Source organism: Heteronotia binoei, chromosome 2 (genome assembly GCF_032191835.1).
Source record: "Heteronotia binoei isolate CCM8104 ecotype False Entrance Well chromosome 2, APGP_CSIRO_Hbin_v1, whole genome shotgun sequence".
NCBI lineage: Eukaryota > Metazoa > Chordata > Lepidosauria > Squamata > Gekkonidae > Heteronotia > Heteronotia binoei.
Genome location: NC_083224.1, coordinates 203,705,873 through 203,729,363, shown reverse-complemented (window position 1 = coordinate 203,729,363; position 23,491 = coordinate 203,705,873). Strand labels below are relative to the sequence as shown.

General features: G+C 46.3%; 1 protein-coding gene across 17 annotated transcripts in view; it reads left to right on the top strand.

The window, feature by feature from the left end:
* Positions 1-23,491, top strand: part of PTPRS (protein tyrosine phosphatase receptor type S) — a 422,866-nt gene that overhangs the window by 287,477 nt on the left and 111,898 nt on the right. For all 17 annotated transcript variants that reach the window (XM_060232878.1, XM_060232884.1, XM_060232883.1 and 14 more), the window contains 4 exons: positions 2,094-2,363; positions 5,182-5,763; positions 10,512-10,642; positions 10,783-10,927. In XM_060232878.1, the coding sequence (XP_060088861.1) occupies positions 2,094-2,363; positions 5,182-5,763; positions 10,512-10,642; positions 10,783-10,927 (1,128 nt within the window). The remainder of the gene's footprint in view (positions 1-2,093; positions 2,364-5,181; positions 5,764-10,511; positions 10,643-10,782; positions 10,928-23,491) is intronic.

The window sequence follows — 23,491 nt, the reverse complement described above, 5'->3', positions numbered from 1 at the left end:
GAGATGCACAAGACATCCATCCTTGTTTCAGTCTCCCCTCCCCCCTCCCCCAACATTGGAAAAGTTGTTTTTTTTCATGGCCTTGTTTTTTTCTTCTCCCTATGATTATTCTTATTATTAATTCTATTTTATTATATTTATTGTTATTATTATTCTGCCAGGGCTGGGATGTGCCAATGTAAACCCTAACACATTGGTTCACATCAGCTAAGTAAAAGAATATGCAGCATTTTAAAAGTGGGTTTCCCTTTCCTTTCCCCCTTCTGTCTCTCTCTCTCTCTCTCCCCCCCCCCCCCGCCCTTGCTTCTCTCTTTCTCCTTCCTTCTCCATGTGGGCATTTGCTAGCGGCCCACAGAACAAGTTCTCAACTCCTCTACATTTTCTTTTCCCCTGTCTTTTTCTGCCTCTCTTTCTCCCTTTTCCTTTCTTTCCTCTGTAATCTTCCTTCTTTTCTTTCTGCCTTTTTCTTATCTCGTTTACCTCTTTTGCATGATGTTTGTGATTCTGGAGAGCTGCATCTATCGATGGAATCATGTCAGATTTTTAAAAGAGGCTTTGTTAGGGTTTCTATACCCAAAAACCACAAAAATTTAATTAGAGTTTCTCATCTTTCCCCCCCCCCTTTACCCACCCCACCCCTCTGATCTCTTTTTTCCCTCTTACTTCAGGGGGGGCAGGAGGGGAAGGAAGAGCACTCTTTCTGGGGGGGGGCGGCTTGCGCAGCCTCCAAAATTCAAGCAAAAATTTGGTCACCTCCAGGGAACAAGCCCTGTCCCCATTTGCCCCCCTCCTTTAACCTATCTGTGTTTGGGTTACCTCACCTCTAACCCTCACATCAGTTTCCCTTTGGGGCACCTACAAAGCAGTCTAAGTTGGTGTGCAGCTCATGCACAAGAGAATCTGCCTTAGTGGCCAATGCCATTAGGTAATCTCAGACTTTAGTCCTGGGGTCCACAATATGATGCCAAGGTGCCCACTGACACTTTTTTTGGTGCCCATCAAGTGTGGTTAGAAAGTGGGCAGGGCCAGGTGGTACTAGTGGCCACTGCAGAGTTTATTGTCTACACAGAATTTTTAAAATGCTGTTTTGACAGCAGCTACTACCAGGGCACTAGGATCTTCCCAGTGTGACTGAAGGTAAGTTGCGGCAGCCATTTTGCGGCTGGCTCCACTCCTGTCACAGCCATTCTGTGGCTATGCCAACCACACTGTCTCAAAATCCCAGTTGCCCACAGGCTCGAAAAGGTTGGGGACACCTCTTACATACCCCCTTGATGGCAAAGTATACTTCAAATGTGAAGCTGCAGCTTTCTTTTGGGCCCCAGATCTGGCCTTGAAGACACCAACACGCCCTGAGGTAAGAGACCTCAGGGTTGTATGGCTTTTTGTAGGGGCTCCATTCCTCCCCCTTCGCCAAATTTAGAACCTCCTCAGTCTGCTTGGCAAGGCTCAGCATAAGACTTTCCCCTCCATCTTCCCGCCCTTCTCCTGCCTTTTGCCTTTGTCTCTGGAGGGGACGACGTTTCTTCAGAGTAACTTTTAAAACCGGCTGGGCACAAGAGGCATATCCCACATCCTAGGAAGTAAAGGAGTTGAAAAAGGAGAAACGCCATCTGAAAATGGGAGCTTGTCTTAGGAGGGCAGGCAAAGAAAAATCCCCCCCAAGCCTGTTGGGGGGTAGGGGGAGTCCCAGCTCCGAAACACCACCTCTTGTTGCTTTTAAAGATGAGAAATTGCTAATAAATTTTTGTGTATTTATTTGTGCTGTGATGGGTCTAAAATTGATCAATGGAACCCTGTTGCTATGAAATATCGCTTTTATGTCTATATTCTATATATTGTTTGTGAAAGTAAAATTATTTTGAAGTTCTGTTTTTCTTTTCGTTTGGATTGATTGATTTTGGTAGTCCAATAATTTTTTTATTTCAGATTTTTTTAAATGAAGGAACAGCAAATAATTAAAGCCCCATCTATATTTAAATTCTCTTCTGCTCTTCTTTCCTTTTTTCCCCCCTTATCTTTCTTTTCTCTCTCTCTCTCTCTATTTTTTTGTTTTGTTTTGTTTTTGTTACCTCTGTGCACTTTGCCCACAGTTCGCCGTGTGGCCCCTCGTTTCTCCATCCTTCCTGTTAGCCACGAGATCATGCCCGGTGGCAACGTAAACATCACCTGTGTGGCCGTTGGGTCGCCCATGCCATATGTGAAATGGATGCAGGGGGCAGAAGATTTGACTCCAGAAGATGACATGCCAGTGGGCCGGAATGTTCTGGAGCTAACGGACGTGAAGGACTCTGCCAACTACACTTGTGTAGCCATGTCTAGTCTGGGCGTCATTGAAGCTGTTGCACAGATCACTGTGAAATGTAAGTTGTTATGGTGCTCCGTCTTCTGGGTTTGTATAGCCAGCCTGGAATTCCTAGCCAGGCTCTGCCTTGTGAATGTTTATAGTGAGAGACTGTTGGTTAGACCTCAAGGACTTCATTTGTTTGCCTTCTCATTTGCCACCCTGTTTGCCTTCGGATGTCTGCTCCCTTGCATGCTCAGCATCCTTCTGGCTCTCTGAATTTCCTTTCCTCTGTCCTCATCTGTTGATATGAAGATGTTCTAGTCCCAGTTTGGATGCCTAGAGATTCCTCTTGCAAGGACTTTTGGGCATTTTCCTACAGCTGAGCATCCCACAGCATGCTTTTGCCATGCATTAGTGCACTTGCATTTAGAAGCATGCATTGATGTGCCTGCGCTTGCCCATGCTGCTAATGTGTCATGGGGCACATCCTGGATGTGATTAAAACAGGCCAGCTGTAATTGAGAACAGCATGGTACCTAGTGGGCCAAGCTCCCTATTGAAAGCAACAACAAAAAAGGAATTATATGTGCATGTTCTGATGACCCCACTGCATGTGCTGTTGTTTTTAAAGCACGTGTGTTCTGTGTCAGTTCTGCATGTACCAGTGATCTAGTATTTTTGCTGGCATGGGTAGGGATCTGTTTGCATGTGTGTTTTATTGTGCAAGACTCTTTAAAATAGCAACAAACATAAAAGTCCTTTCACCCCAGGAACTTAAATCTGAAATTTTAGTGCAGAGGATGCAATAAGAGGGACAGGAAGAATGTACCTCAGTTCAGATTTGAGTGGAAGGGCAGAGTTTCAGAGATCTTTCAGCGGAAAGGGTAGGTTCTGGGGAGGGATTTGAAAGACATGCTCTGGGAGGTAGTTCTGAGTCAAAGGGGAAGCCAGGGAGAGCAGGTAGGGGGTGCCAGGTGGGTGTTCTGGAAGGGAATTTTGGCAGCATAAATAAAATTAACCAATAAAGGAGCAGGAGATCTGTGGGGCTCTGGGTTAGGGCCGGGGCCCCTGAGGTCATGATTCCAGGTGCTGTGGGGAGCCAGACAAGTTGTGTGGTTTGTTTTGAGGGATATTTAGTCTGGTTGTGGCTGGGAATCTTGGGTGGGGGGCATGGTAGCAGACATAAGGGTCAAGAGAGAGGATGAAGTGGAGTTCTTTGGGGAGCAAGATGGCCTGTGATGGCTGAGAGTGGTAGAGATGACCTGGCAAAGGTAGCAGGAATTGCATAGATGTGTGCAAATATCAGCATGCATTGTCTAGGTACATTAGAACATTAGGGTGGGTGCATTAGAACATGTCCATGTGGGATGGGGGGGCGGGGATGAGACAGGGATTAGACGTGCAAGATGTTTGTGAACTTTCTAGCCTTTGTGAGCGATGCAATTTTAGACAAATGGGAAGGGGTTCACAGGAGGGCTATGAAGATGGCCAGGGTTCTGGAAACCAAGTTTTATGAGGAGAGTTTAAATCAGGTATCCCCAACCTTTTTGAGTGTGCAGGCAGGCACCAATGGGATTTTGAGAGACAGTGGGAAATGCCACCCCAAAATGACTGCTGCAAGAGTCAAAACCAAGTACTAAAAGTAATGAGCCTACTTTGGCAGGGAGGGCGGGATACGAATCTAAATAAATGAAATAGCTGATGGAAGTGGAGCCAAATGCAATACTCCCCTCCCCACTTTGCTGGAATGAAGAGAATGTTACACTGGCTCTGCATACTTTCAGCTTGCCAAGGGGAGTGTTGGTGGCAGACTGGCCAGGGTGGCAAGTGGGCCCTGTGGGCTCCTATAGAACTGGCTCCCCCTTAAACGTTAGGCAATGTGTTTAAAATGTTAATGATCTTTTAGTAGCTTGAAAATATAATAGAAGTTGTTTATCTCCTGGCAACCAATATTTTCCGATCCAGTCTGCCACTGGGTAGGCACCCATCAGCACCCCATTGGGAAGGAAACCCTGGGTTAAATGAACCAGATGCATTTAACTAGGAAGAGACTGTGAGGGGGAGATCTGACCACTTTTTCATGTTCCTGAAGAGCTGATAACATGGGACTGAGCATGGATTTGTTCTCTGAAGGTCCAGAAGGAAAACCAGATCAAATGGGCTTGAGTTACCAAGGGGTAGATTACAGCTGAACATTCATAGTTCCCTAACGGTAAAAGCAGGCCTTTGATGGAACCGATTACCTTTGGAGGGACTAGTCTTGTCTTCACTACAGGCAGAGGCTAGAAAGCTCTCTCTCCAGGATGCTCTAGCTTTGGATGTCCTGGATTTAGCAGAGGGTTGACCCTCCTAGATGGCCTGTAAGGGGTATTCCAGCTCTGTGATGGTGTGTTTTGTGGAGTACACAGCACTGGCTTCTTCTGGCAATGGGCATGAGGTGCAGATATAGAGTATTCATGCTCTTTCCTGGGATTCACCCTGGACATAGGTTTGCACTGCCTCTTTGAAAGAGGAGTGTGGAGACCCAGTTTCTCTGGCTGTTTCCTGTTGCACCTCCAGCCCAAGAAGGAAGCAGCCTGTCTCCACCTGGCCATTTTCCTGCCATGTGGCTTCCCCTCCCTGCAGGCTTGCAAGCATGGTGTTTCCTTTTTAGCTCCGAGCTCACATTAACGATTCCAGATGCTGAGTTTGAGCACTTTCCCTTTTTGATGGAGCAGTTTAAGGAGGATAATAAAGTGCGCATAACTAGGGTTGGAATGTTTCAGCGGCTCTTTCTCAAACAGTCGCGTCATAATCGCCACCCGCACTGCTGGCTCCCAGCACCCTAACTAGCCAATTAGGTTCAACGTTAACATATGGTGGTGCTTAAGCTAATGCTTCCCAATTTTTCTCAGCACTTCCCAAGGCACCAGGAACTCCCGTGGTGACAGAGACCACTGCGACAAGCATCACAATCACCTGGGACTCGGGGAATCCTGACCCGGTGTCTTACTACGTCATTGAGTACAAATCAAAGAGCCAAGACGGTCCATACCAGATCAAAGAAGACATCACTACCACACGCTATAGCATTGGGGGGCTCAGCCCCAATTCGGAATACGAGATATGGGTGTCGGCCGTGAACACCATTGGGCAGGGGCCCCCAAGTGAACCTGTCGTGACTCGGACGGGAGAGCAGGCCCCGGCTAGTGCCCCCCGGAATGTCCAGGGTCGGATGCTGAGCTCCTCCACCATGATCATCCAGTGGGATGAGCCCGAGGAACCGAATGGGCAGATCCGAGGCTACCGGGTCTACTACACCATGGAACCGGACCAGCCTGTCAGTAACTGGCAGAAACACAATGTGGATGACAGTCTCTTGACCACAGTGAGCAGCCTTCTGGAAGGGGAAACCTACACCGTGCGAGTCCTGGCTTTCACTTCTGTAGGAGATGGGCCGCTCTCAGATCCCATTCAGGTGAAAACGCAGCAAGGAGGTGAGTCTTTGGAGACAGATGTGGCACAATGTGAGGCTCTTTCTAGGTGTGGCACAATGTGAGGCTCTTGGTATCCACAGGCTGCTCCACAGGATAGTAAGTGGCTGAATCCTCATTATGTTTGTTTGGTTATGGAGCCACCAGTGCTGGGCTGGTGCATGAGTGCATGGCTTTCATTGCTGTTTAGAAAGTACCAAGTCTGTATGTATTTTGTGCTTTAAGGGGAAAATTGTACTGCTTACAAGTCAATTTGCATGATTCCTATCTTAGAGCAGGATGAATTATTTTTACATTATGAATTATTCTAGTCTTGCTAGACCAAATTTGCTTAATATTAGAGCCACAAAGAATAAATGTCAGATGTTTGAGAGCTGCAAGACAAGAACGTCAGATGTTTGAGACCGGGAGGGAAGGAAGGAAGGAAGATGAGGGAGGGAAAGGGGAGGTGTAAAGAAAACAACTTTAAATGCATTATCCAATGCATTTAAATCACTTGGAGAAATGATTTAAAGAGAGAAATGCCTTCTTCAAGCCAGCTGACAGAGTGGTGGAGAGCCACACAATATGTGTGAAAGAGCCACAGTCTGGCCACCCCTGTGCCATCCCTTCCCACTGTAGATCTGTTTCATCCAACTCCTGTGGCTTCACCAGGAATTGCTTCACTCACGGTCAAGCTAGAATCTTGTGTATGTGAAAGGTGCCACCAATCACAGCAAGCTTATGGGAACTCTGTAGGGTTTTCAAGGCCAGGGACATTCAGAAGCGGTTTGCCATCGCCTGCCTCTGCATAGCAACCCTGAACTTCCTTGGTGATCTTCCGTTCAAGTATTGACCAGGACGAACCCTGCTTAACTTCTGAGATCTGATGAGATCAGGCTAGCCTGGGTCTTCCAGGGCAGTGCACTACAATCTTACTGATTTTATATTTTTAAATGAAAACCAGGATTTTTAGGGAAGCTGAATTTTATGCCTTGTTCTATATATTCTGAATTTCTCTGTCACGGTCAGGCCTTGGATTCAGTGGGAGCTCACAGGAGCACAGCTCCTGAACCTTTCTGAGAATTCCTCCTCCTCCTTCTGAGAGTTCCACCTCCTTGTCCATTGAACAGTAGGTGCAGCTGCATAACAATCCCTGGATGAGCTCCACCACCTGTTTTTCTACAGAACGACCCCTGGTCATGATTGCACACGCACACATAGAGATCAGGAAATGATTTTTTCAGACAGTTACTAAAGACGACAATGTTAATGTCCCCACTGCCCATTGAGTAACATAGATCCAGGCGGGCAGCTGTGTTGGTCTGAAGCAGCTGAACAAAGCAGGAGTCAAGTTTCACCTTTAAGACCAACCAATTTTTGTTTAGCACGTAAGCTTTCTTGTGCTCTTAAGCACACTTCATCAGACGAGGAATCCAGCACAGTGAGTATGGCTTTGCTTACTGTGCTGGATTCCTCATCTGATGAAGCGTGCTTAAGAGCACACGAAAGCTTACGTTCTAAATAAAAATTAGTTGGTCTTAAAGGTGCAACTTGACTCCTGATTCATTGAGCAACAGTTATTTCAGCTTCAAAACCCCAATCTAAATATTGACGTTTCCTTTTCAAGATGTTTAGTCTTGTGTTCTGAAAGGTTTGTAATGATAGATTATTATAATCTTTCTATTATAATCTTTGTTGTAGATCTGACCTGAAATAAGGGAAGAATGATTTGTTTGTTTGTTTGTTTTCCAGACAGGCTCCTCAGAGGGGTCTTTCAGATCATATATTTAGTTTTGAACCACAGAGTGTGGATCAAGAGATCTGCAAAATGGAGACAGGGACCAATAGTGAGGGTTGCCCTACAGACCTAAAAGAAGTCCCAGTTTGCAGATAGGGTTTTCAGTCTCTAGTTGGAGGGCAGGTGACCCCTGGTTTGGAGATCCTCCCCCCATTTCAGGGTTATCAGGAAGTGGGGAGGGGGGTTGAATGTCCACTGGGCACTCCATTATACCCTGTGGGTATAATGAAGAATTGATCTGTGGGTATCTGGGGCTTGGGTGGCTGGGTTTTTTAGGTAGAGGCACCAGATTTTTAGCATAGCATCTGGTGCTTCTCTTTAAAAAAAGAAACAAACCCAGGAGATCCAATTCTGTGAGCCACAAAAGTAGGTGCCCTTATCCTCCATTATTTCCAATTAAGGGAAGGCATTTAAAAGGAGTGGTTCTTTTAAATGTGGTGGCCAGAACTCCCTTTGGAGTTCAGTCTGTGCTTGTCAGAACCTTGCTCCTGGCTCCACCCCGAAAGTCCCCAGATATTTCGTGAATTGGACCCGGCAACCCTATTTGCAGAAAAACTGAAATCTTTAAAAAATATATTGGAGGATTAAAACTCCCTCTAATAATAGAAACAACACTTACAGCCAGTGTTCCCTCTAAGCTGAGTTAGGGTGAGCTAGCTCACAGTTTTTTAGCCTCTGGCTCACACATTTTTGTCTTAGCTCAGGAAAAATGGCCCCAGAGCAATCTAATTTATGCAGGAGCTCACAAAGTAGAGTTTTTGCTCGCAGCTTAGAGGGAGCCTTAAGGAATGAATACCCACGGAGCTCTCAGTGGCCATTTGGGAGGTTGCTACAATGAAAGTGGTATTGCTGCGCCTTCTAAACCTTGGCTTCAGCAAAGCTGTAGTGGGAGCTCTTGGAGGTCACAACAGCGCTGGAAAGGGTCTGATGGGGGAGGACTTGCTGCGGAGTATTGCAGACCCACAACCTGCACGCTTTGGCTTAGTGCCAGTGGCTGCCATACAACTGGCCCTGGCCCACTTGCAGCCACCACTACTCAGCCCTCCCAGGGGAACATCTGAAGCTGCCTTCTACTGAGTCAGACCCCCCCTCGGTCCATCAAAGTCAGTATTGTCTTCTCAGACTGGCAGCGGCTCTCCAGGGTCTCAAGCTGAGGTTTTTCACACCTATTTGCCTGGACCCTTTTTTGGAGATGCCAGGGATTGAACCTGGGACCTTCTGCTTCCCAAGCTCTACCACTGAGCCACCGTCCCTCCCCAAAAAACGAAAGTAGGGAAAGGTGAAAATTAGGGCAGATAAAGTATGTTGGTTGGTGGGGAGGAAGAAGGCCAGGAAAAGGAAAGATGCTGTGGGGATGCCAGGGAAAAGAAAGGGGAATTGGTAGGGGAGGAGAGACACAGTGAAAATGAGATACCCCCACAGGCCCCCTGTTTGTCACCATCTATATTCTGCTCTGACCTGGACAGCCCAGGCTAGCCCGATCTCATCAGATCTTGGAAGGTAAGTAGGGTTCGCCCTGGCTAGTATTTGGATTGGGAGAGCTCCAAAAAATACCAGGATCATGATGTGGAGGTAGGCAATGGCCACCCACCTCTGAGCATCTCTGAATGAAAGTCCCAACCATATATAGATCCCATGGAAAATTCCAAAGAAGATACTGCTTTAGAAAGTAAAGAGAAGGGGGCGAAAACAGACTTTTTTGTGCATACCTGCCTGAAAACCTGGTAGAGAAACAAAAGCTGGACAGATGGATGCAGATGGAAAGGATTTGCAATCATGGATTTAAATTAAGTGTGGGAAGGTATTGGCTGCATGTCAGGGAAAACTTTTTTATAGTAAGAGTTGTTCAACAGTGAAATCAGCTATGGAGGGAGATGGTGAGGTGGGAGGCGGTGAACCTCCTGTCTTTAAGTAGCAACTGGACATACTCGTCAGGGATGCTGTCGGCTGGTCCTGCGTTAAGCAAGGTGTTGGACTAGACGGCCTCTATGGTCCCTTCCAACTCTGTGATTCTAGGATTCTACATTATTAAGAGTTCAGTTTTTTCCGTGTTAAAAAGTCTAGCTTAACAGCCAAACGTGCTGCTACCCTAATGATTGTGACTTGGTGAGAAAATTTCTGTCCAGATACTTTCTTTTGTTTGCTACAGAATTTGTTTTGTACTTTCAACTCTCTCCCCCACCTCTCAGATGGCACAAATTAAAGATACAGCAATAGCGTAGGGTGCAGCAGTTTACAACTTTCTCCAAAGTTTTGTACATACTTGCAGTTTTTCTTATAGAAAATTAAGATACCTTTAAATTCCAGATACAGTTTTGCATGCTAAATTATAAAGTATATGCTTTATATTGCTGAGTTAGTAAAAGAAGTTTAGGTTTGATATGAAAGTGAGTATTGCACATATTTAAATTTTCCCCAAAATTTCTTTGGGGGTGGGGGGTTCCAGAGGAGGAGACTTTTTTCCTGTGACTTCAAAATTTCTAGAACTTTTTACATCTCTGGGTAGAGTATATCAGTTAATCTGTCCTGCTAATCCAAATACTGGACGCCCAGAGAACTGGCACAGTTTTCCTGAGTGCCTCAGTGACTCTGTGCTTCTTAATATTGGAAGCAAAAAGGGAGAAGTGGGCAGTTAATTGGTTGTATCCCGTCACACTGATCAGCTATATAGAAATGTCTGCTAAAAGACAGGTTAGTCTTTTAGGATGAATTTTCATACAGTCTCACCTTTAAATATCAGTGCTCTGCTAACAGAAACAACGGAGCTTTGATTCACAATGTCAAATTTGTGTTGCCGGAACGTCCTCCTTTGAAGTGTGTAGTACAGCACACCTCGTTATCCTAATGTGTTATTCTACATCACCGGCTAGTGAGGAACACTTCAGTGTGATGGCGTCAGAACTTGGAAAGTCGCCTTGACGTCTCCCCGCTTCAGATATGTCTTCTGGATCTTTCTTGTCCCTGCCATTAGTTCCTGGACAGCCCATGAACTTCCGAGCAGAAGCCAAGTCTGAGAGCAGCATTTTATTGACATGGAGTCCTCCCCGCCAGGAAATGATAGTGAAGTATGAGCTCATCTACAGAGGCGAGAACCAGAAGGAGGTAAGCAACCACGATGGGGTATAGAGGGAACTCAGAAGAAACGGCAACATCCCCGTGTCTTAGTGGGTGAAATCCCACTGGCAGTGTGAACATGCAACAGGAAGAAGCCTTGCTCATGCCCCCCTCCCCCATCTCTGCAGGTGTCGAAGACCTTTGATCCCACGTCTTCCTTCGCTGTGAGAGACCTGAAGCCCAACACAGAGTATGTCTTCCAGCTAGCCGCTCGCTCAGCCTTGGGCCTTGGGGCCTACACCCCGGAGGTCAGGGAGCGCACACTGCAGTCTAGTAGGTGTCTCTCTCCTTTCCCAGAGTTCTTACAGGGGATCACAGTCAGGGAGGAAACTCTGAGGTTGGGCACCGAGGCCTGGAATGGTGAGGGGGTGGCTGTCTTCGTTTGATTTGAGGATCCGCTGTGCTCCTGAAAGGCATTCAGTCCCCACAGTCCATATGGGGTGGGGTGGGGAGACAGTCGGGCCATATTAAGAGGGACAACAGCTTGAAGTTTTGTTCTCAGAGGACTGAGGCACAACCAGCGCAGGAGAAACAGGATCTGCCTTGTCCAGGGAAAGTGCTGATGTTTTCTGCTGTATTAAAAAACCTGGTAATGGACCCTGAAGCCTCTTTGTCAGGCAACTGAAGTGGCTTTAATGGCGTGGCCTCCTTGTCAGCCTGCGTGAAGGAAGCCTGATCCCGACCCCCCCCCCTCCTCCCAGGTCTGAGGTGTATGTGAGCAGCATTTCTGTGTTGAGCCTGTGGGGGGGGACAGCTCCCCCTCTTCCCTGCAATGTGGTCATCCAATCCTCTGAGGAGCAAGAATGGAACTGCATTGGAGGAGTTCAAACTGGGGGAGGGGTGGGCAGGGAGTAATTGGTGGTGCTCAAGGCAGGGGAACGGACAAATTCATTGTTTTGAAGGAAAATGTTTCCCCTGCTCTTGCCTCCCCCTTCCTTCCCCCAAACTCATTGTTCATCATTGAGCTTCTTAGCCTGTAGGATGAAGCAGCTTCTCCGCACCCCGCACAATGGCCAGGGGCAGGGGAGCTGTGAATGACACCGGAACATAAACTGGTGCTGGTTTTAGTTTAATGGATTGTCTCTCTTTGCCGTTGCCCTGGGGATGGCTCCAGTCCCTGGCTGGCAATGTTCCAACCTGGGCTTTTCACAGATTTTTGCTTTATTTTATTTTATTTGCCCCTCAAATGAGGTGGTTTCTTTGTCGGTTCCCCCACCTCCCTTCCCTTTCTTTCTTTCTTCCTTTTCGTTTTCTTTTCCGTTCCAACCGCATGTTTGGCTGTGGCAGGCTGTTCTTTGTGTTTTTCTGTCTCTTTTCATCTTTACTATATAAAGAACTCGGCCACGGGTTTGGAGTAGCCATGAGCGGGGAGGGGGAGGCTGGGAGCAGGTGGCCGGTGTTTGAAGACGAAGGAGCACTGCCCGCCTCCCAAGAAGACCTTAAAAAGTGGGAGCGTTGCCACTCTGCCTTTAGATGGCCTTCCCTCCTTGTACTGCATGTCCTCCTTGTTCCTTCCCATTGGCCCTGTTTTCTCTTTGACTGGTTTTGGGTTTGGAGGACCATTTATTTTCTCTTCCCTCCTCCTTCCTTCCCATTTTCCCTTCTGTTTGGTGGCTTCTGTGCAGTATGGTCTAGACCACTGAGTGCTACTCCCATCATTATAACTCAGGAGGATGCAAAAATACTCAGGTTTTTGGAGAGGATTTGGCTGACTCATGCTGAAATGTGGGACCAAACTTGTCTTGAAGGCACATATAGCTACTTCCTTAGCAGCCATTCATTTTCTTTTAGGGTACCCTGAGAACCGTAGTTATGGAGGTCAGGAGAGCAGGTTCTCTGAGGTGGGTGGCAGATGGGATCTTCCCCCCAAAATAACTTGAGAGCCTTTCCACACGGTGTGCACATGTTTCATTTGTCCCATTGTCCTCTCTGGACAAAAGGATTTTCAGGCTGTCTTCAGTGCCATTCAACCAGGGAAAAGCATCCAACATGCTTCATCTAAGGGCAAAACTAGATGAGATGTCTACCACATGACCACTGCGACGTCCCTCTGGGATCTCCATCCTGAAGTGCCGCAAGGGCCCAATTTGCATGAGGATTCTGCCATAAGGAGGGACTTCAGGTTTTCCCCAGCCCTTGTCCCAAGCTGTGACAGCCCAGATGGAAGCATTTTTTTAACCTCGCCAGGGGGCTGATACATGAAGTAGTCCAGGGTATGTACGGCCCCGCAATGGGGCAAATAATGCCATTTGGGGTCTGGTTTTGCTCTGGAAAATGGGGGGATACACACACACACACTTTATCTAGAGTGACAGAGTCAGGGCTTTTTTTGTAGCAGGAACACCTATGCATATTAGGCCACACACCCCTGATGAAGCCAATCCTCCTGGAGATTACAGTAGGCCCTGTAAGAAGAGCCCAGAAAGCTCTTGGAGGATTGGCTATATCAAGGGGGTATGACCTAATATGAAAGGAGTTCCTGCTACAAAAAAGCCCTGGATGGATGGACAGAGCAGTATTCATATTTATTAATTTGTGTGTTGTGTGTGTTTATATATTTTCAAGTGGGACCCATGATACTTGCGGGGGAGGATCCTTTCCCTCCCCCCCCCCCCCACATTTCCACTGATTCCCCACATCCTAATAGCTGGAGGGGGTGGACTTGTGGAAGGGAAATCCCTCCTCCTCCACCACCAACACGGATGGACCCAAAGTGGCTGCTGACATTTAACTCTGCTTCTGTCATTGCTTCTGGCTTAACCCCTCCCCCCCCCCTTTTTTGCTTGACATTCACCTCTGGGCAGGGCTAGAGCAGCTCCTTCTGAGCTAGTAAGAAAACTGGGGGTTCCCCAAGTCTGCAGAAAAATCTCTTTATCCTCTTTATAGATTGGGTCTACAGATGGCTAATAGTATATAGTCATAAATATATAAATAAATATTCCATCTTTATCCATATATCTATCTATCAGACTGCCATCTGATAAATCAAGACATTTTTAAAGTTTCTTTTAATATAATTAATTGTATGTTGCAAAATATAATATAATGCCCCAAAATATAATATAAGAGCGATTTGCCCCATCTGTTGGGAGAGTGGGGCATGTGTGGGGAAGGGTGAGGGCCAGGCAGCTGCTCTCCGTTGCCTTCCCCCAAATGCAGATATCCAATGAAGGAAGCTTTGATTCTCAAAACCTCATCTCTCAAAAAAATTGTTGGGTCTCAAAGGTGCTACTAGACTCCAGTCTAGTGATTCTTCACAGCCAGCCTCTGAACGAGACTCTAGAATAAGGCTGTCGCGCAGTCAGCAAGGAATTCTGAGAGGGATTTCCATGGACAGTGTCCTGCTGGAAAGGCAAAATCTGGTGTCTCGCCAGATACAAAATCTTGCTGAATATATCCACCCACCCCCAATTTTGCATCCTCCCTAGTTATATTTGCCGTCCAGTTATGTTAAGGCCCCTCTCCATTGGTCTCCCTCCCAATCATTCCTTGACCCTCCTGTCCATTTGGAGTCCTTAATATTTGTATCTTCCCTGTTCTGTTTCCTTTCTGTTAAATCTTTACTTTTATACTTAGCAATATATATTTTAGAAAACCTTTTGTTTTGTTGGTTCATTTTGTCAACCTGCTCTTTCTGTTGATCAAAAACAAGAAAGTGCAGTGTCAAGGATGGCCAGAAATCAGCTGCTTTTTGTTACTCCCCCCCCAAAAAAAAACACATAAGTGGAAGTTGGGGGGAGGTGCAACACAGCTGCTAACCCTTCTTTCCTTCTCAGTGGGGAGGGTGCATTGCCGCATTAAGAGAGGCTTCTCAGGAAGTCTGCTGGAAACCTTGGGGTGTGGGAGTTGGGGAGGGCTGTCGGTTCCTGTGGGCCCATTTCAGCTTCTTTGCATGTATCCTGAAGAGAAGATCGACCATTTTATTTTTGGCTGGTTTTTAGGGAATTTTTTTGTGTGTGTGACAAGCTTTTCTAGGCTTGGGGTGGGAGCAAGGGTGAAGGTCTCAATGCTTCTCTCTCTTTCTTTCCTTAAAGCAGTTCAGGGAGATTTGTTTCCTTGCCAGACAACCTGGGGAAAGGGGTTTTGTACAGCAGTCTTGTGATGTGGTGAAAACATTTTTTGTTTTTTTCCTGGCTGGCTGCTGGAGGAACGAGTTCAATTCTTCCCTGATCCTGGCGGCATCCTTCGGCGCTCAGACCTCCCAGCTTGGGGCAGGCTTTTTGTGTCTCTTTCTCCCCCCCACCCCATGCAGCCCCCACTCCATACAGCTCCCTCTCCCCCAGCCTACTCCATGGCCAGTTTTCTTTCTTTCTTTCTTTCCTCCTACCTCTCTCTTCTTTCTCCTTGTCTGTGTCCTGGCACGTCTGTAAGAATGCATGGGTGCTTTGTTTGGGTAAACTGCAGCAATATTGTTTTTCATTCTCTCTCCCTCTTTCTCTCTCTGGATATGTCTGCACAAGGCATTTTTGGGGAGGACTGGATTCCCTTCAGCCATTCCGAATCTGCAGATATTCAGGCTGTATAAATAAATTTAAATATTACATTGGGCTAATATTTTAAGATTGCCCAGGATGGCTTGGAAGGATTTTGCTGCCCTTGAAATGTAGCTTTTTAAGAGTTCCAGAAATGCTAGTGGTACAGATTCCCCAGATCCTTGCAGTTTAAATTAGGGTTGCCAGTAGTGGGAGAAAAAATGGGGGCGGCCTTCACAGCAAAGCCACGTCCACTCACATAACTGAAAGTAACATCATTCATCTCTGTGATACGTAGCTTGAGGGGTGGAGCAAGATGTCTCATAATGCCACTTCCAGAACTGGCATCACTGCAGCACTCTAGCAATATCTAAAATCCCTGTAGTTTCACCATAGAACTTTGTATGGTTGCTAGAGCGTCACAGAGCTACTATATGGCTGGAAGAGGCTGTACCTTGTCTGCATCCCTATTTTTCTGCACTCAGCAACAGTAGAAAGCCAGAGGCTTGGGGGCAGAAGGTCTCCCACTATTGCCGGAGAGTAGCCCTAGGTTAACCACAAGAAAAAAAACCCCTCAGTTGCTTCCCTGGGTTGTGCTAGTGATGGGAGTCTGTTGGCCAGCACCAGTGTCCTCACCACCACCCAGTGTCTCCGGAGCAGAATTCTTCTAATTTTGTGAGCAAGAGATGGAATGTGCCTGGGGGTACAAAGATAAAAGATTATACAGCTCAGCAGACAAGAAAAGTGCAGCTGACCAGTTTTTGTTAGGTTACTCTCTTCCATTTTATATTGAACTTGCTCTATTGAAAAAATCTAGGTTTGGACTGCCAGGTGAAGCATCTGCTGTGATTGCTCAAAAATGCAGGTTTGTCTTCACCAGTAGTCCTACATTAATGTGACCTGCAATCACAGTAAAATGAGCATGGGTTGGCTTGCTGACTCAAAGGACCAGTGTTGCCCCCCCCTCCACAAGAAGACCGCTCCCACAGCTGAGGTTTGGTACTAAAGCTTTGTGCACTTAGAAGCAGAAGTTTCTATGCAGACATGGCTTTCTCTCTCTTCCTCCATGGTTTCATGCTTCCACCCTTCTCCTGTGCTCTTTCCCCCACCTCTGCTCAGCTGCCTGCTTGTTGCAATGTCGCTTGCCTCCCCCCCACCCCCCACCCCGCCCTGCCACCATTTTCCCCCTGTCTAAGCTTTCACAGGCAAATGTGCATGATTGGCCAGCACTCTCCTTCCTGCCAGCCCTACCCTGTCCGCATGCAACAGCCTCCTTGCACTTTTCGCTGCTCTGTCAGGGTGGCATCCCCAAGCATCATAACCCAAGTTTTTGTTTAGAAAATCCATTAAACTAAAGGTAAAGTATTCTTTTTTGCTCTTGAAATAGTCTGGCTTTAACTCTTCAAGTACCAGAGACACTTGACTTGGATCCTGGGAGAAAATCTACTGAGGAAGGGGAGTTGTGTGCTTAGTTCTGTGACATATATACATGTTTGTATATATATATATCTATAAATATATTTAAAAGGACATATTTCAGTTTCTAACCCAGCACTAAACTTAACAGGCCCATGGTTACTGGGTTCTTTTCTTTTTACTGTTTAATTTTGGAAAGTGTCACCCCAGTCAGAAAATTTTGACGTGTACAAATCTATACATGTAGGTAATTTGAAATGTAACAAAAAGGACTGTATGGATAAAAAGAGGAGAGGACAATAAAAAGCAAAATTCAAAAGGGACAATAAATTTTTCTGTTCCCTCATAAATTGGAGCTTTTGACCTTTTAAAAATGTTCATTGTAGGATTGTCCTTTAAAAAAAATAGGATTTTTTTTTACTTTAGTTGATTTATCCAAAGTCTGTGGTACCTAAAGGGTTAAAAGAAACCTCCTTGCAAAAGCTCAGTATAAGGGGCCATTCTTGAGGCTTGGACAGTCAACTTTTAAAGCGTGCAAAAGAGCATGCCAAAAGGTGAGTACTGGCTGGTCTCAAGCAGATTCACAAATACAGTCCAACCTGTCATCTCTTCCGCATGCCCCCCATCGCAGCTCTTGGCCACACCCACACTTCACTTTGCCCAACCACCTTGAAAAAAACACAAGAAAAAAAGACTCCCCACCCACCCAATTCTCTGTGTGACCTTGGTGCAACCCCAAGGCTGGAAAACACACCCTACCTTCCCAGGGGAAGACACTGGGCTTGTCGTTCCCAAACACTGTCACCCTTATAGACACACCGGCATGCATGTGCACGCATACACTGCTCCCCCAGAATCACACAGGTTGGGCTGGATTGTGAAGGAAACTCCCAGAACCATGAAATTCCATGCTGGGTCTTCTGGTCAGCAAGGTCTGCATTGGGCAGTCGTATTTGCACCGATGGCCGAGAAAAAGGTCAACCCGGTGGTTCTTCTGGCTTTCTCTCTCCACTTAGCTGGAGAGGGCACCGCAAAGTCTTTTATCCTCCGTCTCCCCTGCCTTCCTCTTCCTTTCCATGTTTCCCTGTTCCCCGTCCTGTTGGGAAAGGAAGGGGTACTCGACAGGTCTTCCATGTTGGGTGAGTGTGCAGTATTAGCCGACTCCAGTGGGAAAAAACCTACTAAACCCAACTCTACACTCTGACTGTTTTTCCGGAGCAGTACTTTTTAATGTCCAGTTTTTATTTTGTTTTTGTTTTAGTATTGAATTTCTGATGTGGCTAGGCTCAGGATACAAAAAGGGTAGGTGAGGTCAGGTCCGTCTCTGCAGTGGGTTTCTCTGCAATGGGCATCAGCCAGATACCTGTTGTGGCCTCATCGATAGCAGGAACTGGGGAGTTCTGTAAACGCTGGGGAGAAGCAAAGGGTACAATCCAGCTCCAGCTGAGATACTGTTTTCACACAGCAAAACTGCAAATCATTCCTCATCTCATCCCCATCCAGAAGTTTCAAGATGCTCTCTTCCTTTTACTCTTGCACTGCAGAATAGCTCAGCAGTAGAGGACATTCCTGGCATGTAGATTCAGCCCCTGACAGTTTTTGTGGATGCAGTCAGTCTGCGTCCAGCTTCTGTGGCTTCAAACTTCAGACTGGCAGCTCACCTTGCTTGCGCTTCTTCCTTCATACAAAAAAATTCCCGCCATATAGAGAAGTAGAGAAAGGTGAGGCCTTCAGTTCCCACCAAGGTTGCCAGATCCAGGTTGGGAAACTTCTGCAGATTTGGGAGTGGAGCCTGCAGAGGACAGGGGGCACTTATCTCTGTCGTCTGGAGATGAGCTGTAATTCTGGGGCATCCCCAGGTCCCACCTGGAGACCAGCATCCCTAGGACCAGAAACCTGATCCATGATCTCTAGTTCTCTAGACATGACAGAGGTGTTGGGGGAGCCGTGTTTATTTATATCCTTAAAACTGTTTCTCCCATATTAAATCCTGCCCCTGTAGACTTCTTAATGGTATGTTGTTTGGCCCTGTCTAGAGACAAGTTTTTGCTTAAAGAAACATTGGAATGATACATCACACAGTGTTGCCAGCTCTCAGTTGGGAAATACCTGGAGATTTTGAGGGTGGAGCCTGCAGAAGGTGGGGTTTGGGGAGGGGACGGACTTCAAGGGCATAGAGTCCACCTTCCAAAGTGGCCATTTTCTCCAACTGAACTGATGTTTTGTTAAGTTATTGGTTATAGTAGACCCATTTGGTGTTTTGTACGTCAAAAATAGGGATACAAATTGGAGGGCATGGCAGACCAATATAAATATGTGTCATTTAGGACTGCGTTTGGTTAAATTCAATAGTAGATCCTGAACTGTGATTTTAACTTTAACTTTTTATGTTTTATGTGAGGGTTTTTCCCTGTGACAGAGCCCTGTGGCGCAGAGTGGTAAAGCAGCAGTACTGCAGTCGGAGCCCTCTGCTCGCAACCTGAGTTCGATCCCCAGTGGAAGCTGGGGTTTCAGGTAGCCGGCTTGAGCTTGACTCAGCCTTCCATCCTTCCAAGGTCGGTAAAATGAGTTCCCAGCTTGCTGGGGGGGGAAGTGTAGATGACTGGGGAAGGCAATGGCAAATCACCCCGTAAAAAGTCTGCTATGTAAACACTGTGAAAGCAGCGGCCCCCCAGAGTCGAAAACGACTGGTGCTTGCACAGGGGACTACCTTTACCATTTTTTTCCCCTGTGTGTATTTTATTTTATGTATTTTTATCTATGTGGTCAGCCATCTTGATCTCCATAAGGAGGAAAAGCAGTTTATAAACGTTTCAATTAAATTAAACATTTTCCTGGCTTAAATCCATGATCTTTGCAGGAGAGGATGAGGAAAATGAATTCATTTTTTCCTGTCTTCATAGAGGACTACCCGCAGGAGGAGAAAAATGCAGACTGTGGTGGGGCTGCAGGGACTGAGAAGGAGGGACAGAAGTCCTGTTGGACCAGGAGCTGTAAGAAGTAGACTGAAGGGTACTAAGAGGGGCCTATTCAGTCTCCCAAGACATCTGACTGGGCTTTTATTGAGCAGGAATGCAGAGGAACTCAGTTCTGGCTGGCTTGACCAGGGCTCCAGCTCAAAAAAAGGTCTCCAGCAGAGGGAAAGTACTAGGTAGCCGTGCACTCCCAGACTGTACTCTCTGCCGCCTGCAGCCTCCAATGGGCTTGCAAAGAGAGCAAGAGATGCGGGGCCACCTCCGAGCACCGCTTCCGGGAGAAGCTGGTGCTGCTGCTGCCCACTCCGCTACACGAGGCTCTCTCTCTCTGACTGTAGGGTGGGGAAGGGGGACAAGGTCTCTCATTGGGCTGTGTGAGAATACACATGCATGAAATGCAGTTGATGGCACTGTACTGTTTTGGGTCAATATGCAGAAAGTAACCCATCGAACGGGTGATGTCACTTCCAGTGATGTCAGGGGGTGTGACCTAATATGCAAATGAGTTCCTGCTGGGCTTTTTCTACACCCCCCCGCCCCCGCATCTGACTATCACTGTGAGAAATGGTAAAAAAGAACAAGAGTCCAACAGCACCTTAAAGACTAACAACATAAGTGGCAGCCACTCTTGTTCTTACCTATTTGCCTCATTTATGACCCCAGGTCGCAATCTCCATGCACACAGCAGAGACAGAGGAATAAATGAGTTACCTAAATGGCAAATATTTTCATATTAACAGTCTGCATATTCTCAGAGGGTTTTTGAGCAAATTGAACAAGTTAGTATTCATCCACTTATCTGTCATATTTCAATTTTCAGAAAGTAAATAACTTTCAACATGCAGGAGTCATCTTGGGGTTTTGCTATTGTGATTTCCAGCAGCTCCATGATTGTATTCTGAGGATAGCGTTGCCAACCCCCAGGTAGGGCCTGGTGATCTGAAGACAGTTTCCCTGGGGAAAATGGCTGTTTTGAAGGGTGACATTTATGGCATTATACTTTGCTGAGGTCCCTCCCGTCTTCAAACCCTGACCATCAACCCCCAAATCTTCAGGAATTTTCCAGCCCATAGATGGCAACCCTATCTGAAGGCCCGTTTCTGGCTATGGGTCTGTGCCAAACAAAGAATTGCAAATTCCAAAGGTATGCCTCAAAGGCACCATTCACTCATTGGAAGGAAGAGGGGTGGGCTCCTGCCTCACACCATTACCCCATTATCTTGTGCTGCCCCCGGAAGAAGGGATTGTCAGCACAGTGCAGCCCTCCATCTATGGTGTGATTGCTGCACAGTCCTGAATTGGGGAAGATGACATGGCCGCAGTCACCCCTTTTTGTTTCACGGGGAGAGCAGGTGTTCAAACTTGGGTTTCACTTCATGCCCACACCTTTTGATATGTTCTTTCCCTAACTACTGAGTACATTTTATTTCACTTTCCTGCATGGAGCTCAGGGCAGCATACGTGGCTTTCTATTCCCCATTTTGTCTTTGCCAGGACTCTGTGAGGTAGGTTAGGCAAAGTGCTCACAGTAAAACCTTGTGGCTGGAGAAGGCTTGAACCCAGGTCTCTGAATTCTGATCCAACATACTAACTGCTGGAGGTGTGTGAAATCTGACCCAAGAGGAGAAAGTGGGGAGGGGAGGAGGAGATGGGGTCTCATAAGCAGATAAACAGTGAAATCTGAATCATGTCTAGAAACCCACCAGGAGTCTGTCTTGGCCTCGGCAGAGCTGAGTTCCGTGCTCTCTCTCTTCTCTCTCTCGTAAGAAAGTCATATAAAGTTAGCTGTTGCAGAAGGTAGGTAAAACAGACGTCAAGGACTTCGGAAGGCTTTGTTTTGTATTTATGTATTTCTTGGGGTTTTATTTTTGTATTATTTTAATTTCCCTTCCTCTGATATATGCCTGTTTTTGTCAAAGGCAACGATTTTGTTTTATCGTTAATTAATTTGGGGGTTTTTTGCTTTCCAAGCTTGTTAGTTTGGTTTTCAGTATGCTCTCTTTATATTTGAGTGGCTGGCAGAGTGTTGGATAGGGCCAGTTTGCCAAGGGCGGATGGGTGAAAAGATATTAAGAAGTTGTTTTAACTAGAATCCACAAGACAGCGAAGAATCTGTGCAGGAAAATTTTATCTGTGCAGGAAAATTATTAGGTGGAGGGACCCAAAGACACCCCAGTGGACTGATAGTCAAATTCTACTGCCAAAAATTATTCCTGTTTCTTTTTCTGGAGGCAGCAGGAGGCTTAGGAACTGTCAATCGGAGACCCTTCTGGACCAAAGCAAGAGGAAGAGGCAGCAGAACTCATAATTTATCTCAGTCCTATACATGTTTACTCAAGAGGAACTCCCTCTCAGTTCAATGAGACTCAATCCCAAGGATTATAGCCATGATCAATTTAATTTTTTTCCAGATTAAACTTTCAGATCAGGAAATGCACTGAAATCATTTTTAAAAAAGACCTTGATTTTTTATCACTTTTGTATCCTTTTAATGGCCTCAAGAATTGGATTTTTAAAAACTATCTTAATTGCAGGCTAAAAAGAATGGTAATCATTAGCTGTACTTAAAAGTTTTCTGCTCTTAATATGGAATAAGAATAGAGGTTGGGGTGACTTTTACAGTAGTCCTTCCCAAAGCCGTTATACCAAGTACAAAATACCGTTCTGGGGTTTTATCCATAAAAAAAACCAGATGATGATAGAAATTAGCAACCTGGGCCACTGTCTTGGGGATGCATAAGGGAGACATCTGTAGAGCTTTGTTTTCATTTTTTCTTCCAGTAAGCTCTTTTCCTTCTGCTCTGCTGAAATGGCACTGCCCAGATCTGTCCTGCAAATGGGTTTTGCGACCCTTTCAAAGCAGGGCGGCATGTCAATTTTTTATGGGGATTTTGCTTGGATTGGGGGAGTTAAGAGATTTCAGCAAGAGTGGGGGGGTGAGTGTTGCTGCATTGAAAATGAAATTTTAAAAAATGTGTGGGTCTTCTAGTTCCGATCCTATTTGCATCATGCGGGTTTTGAGGGAAGGAGACAGCCCATCTCCTCGGGTTCTTCTTTCTCAGACCTTCTGTTTACTGTGGATACGCAGCTTGCTTTCCTAAAGAGCAGCTGAAAAATTACTCACAAGTAAACAGCACAGGCTGCCATGTGGTACAGGCTAGGCTACATGTTCATAAGTAGAATTTGGCTGGAAACATTTTCAGCGTGCCATTTGAAAGTGGACTTCTTGTCAGATGAAGAAGAAGAAGACTGTAGATTTATACTCCGCCCTTGTCAATGAATCAGAGACTCAGAGCAGCCTACAATCTCCTATATCTTCTCCCCCCACAACAGACACCCTGTGAGATGGGTGGGGCTGAGGGGGCTCTCACAGCAGCTGCCCTTTCAAGGACAACTCCTGTGAGAGCTATGGCTGACCCAAGGCCATTCCAGCAACTGCAAGTGGAGGAGGGGGGAATCAAACCCAGTTCTCCCAGTTAAGAGTCCACACACTTAACCACTGCACCAAACTGGCTCTCTGCTGCCAGAGATACCAGAGAGATCCGCTGCCATCCTTCACAGGTTGTATACCTTTCTAGCTGGTAGGACTCCATTTCTGGATCCTTCCCTTCTCCTGGTTCTCTTCAGGAATAAGCTTCCTGGGACATCCTGCTTGTAGAGGATCATTTTTTGAAGAAACATGACTGCAGGAAATTGGAGGGCTGGGAATGGTCTGTTCCCCATAGGACATTAGCCTCTGCTGGGCTGGTCTTGGATAACCTCATAGCGGGACTGTTCATCCACTTGGATTTTCCTGGAAAGATTAGTGGGTGAGCTGATCTTTAGAGAACTCTCCCAAATCTCTCTGCACAAGCGGTTCCTGAGATAATACTTTGGATATCAATCAGGGCTTTTTTTTTCTGGGGAAACGTGGTGGAACGAAGTTCTGGAACCTTTTAATAGAAATAATGTTTAAAATGTTCATGAGGTCACTC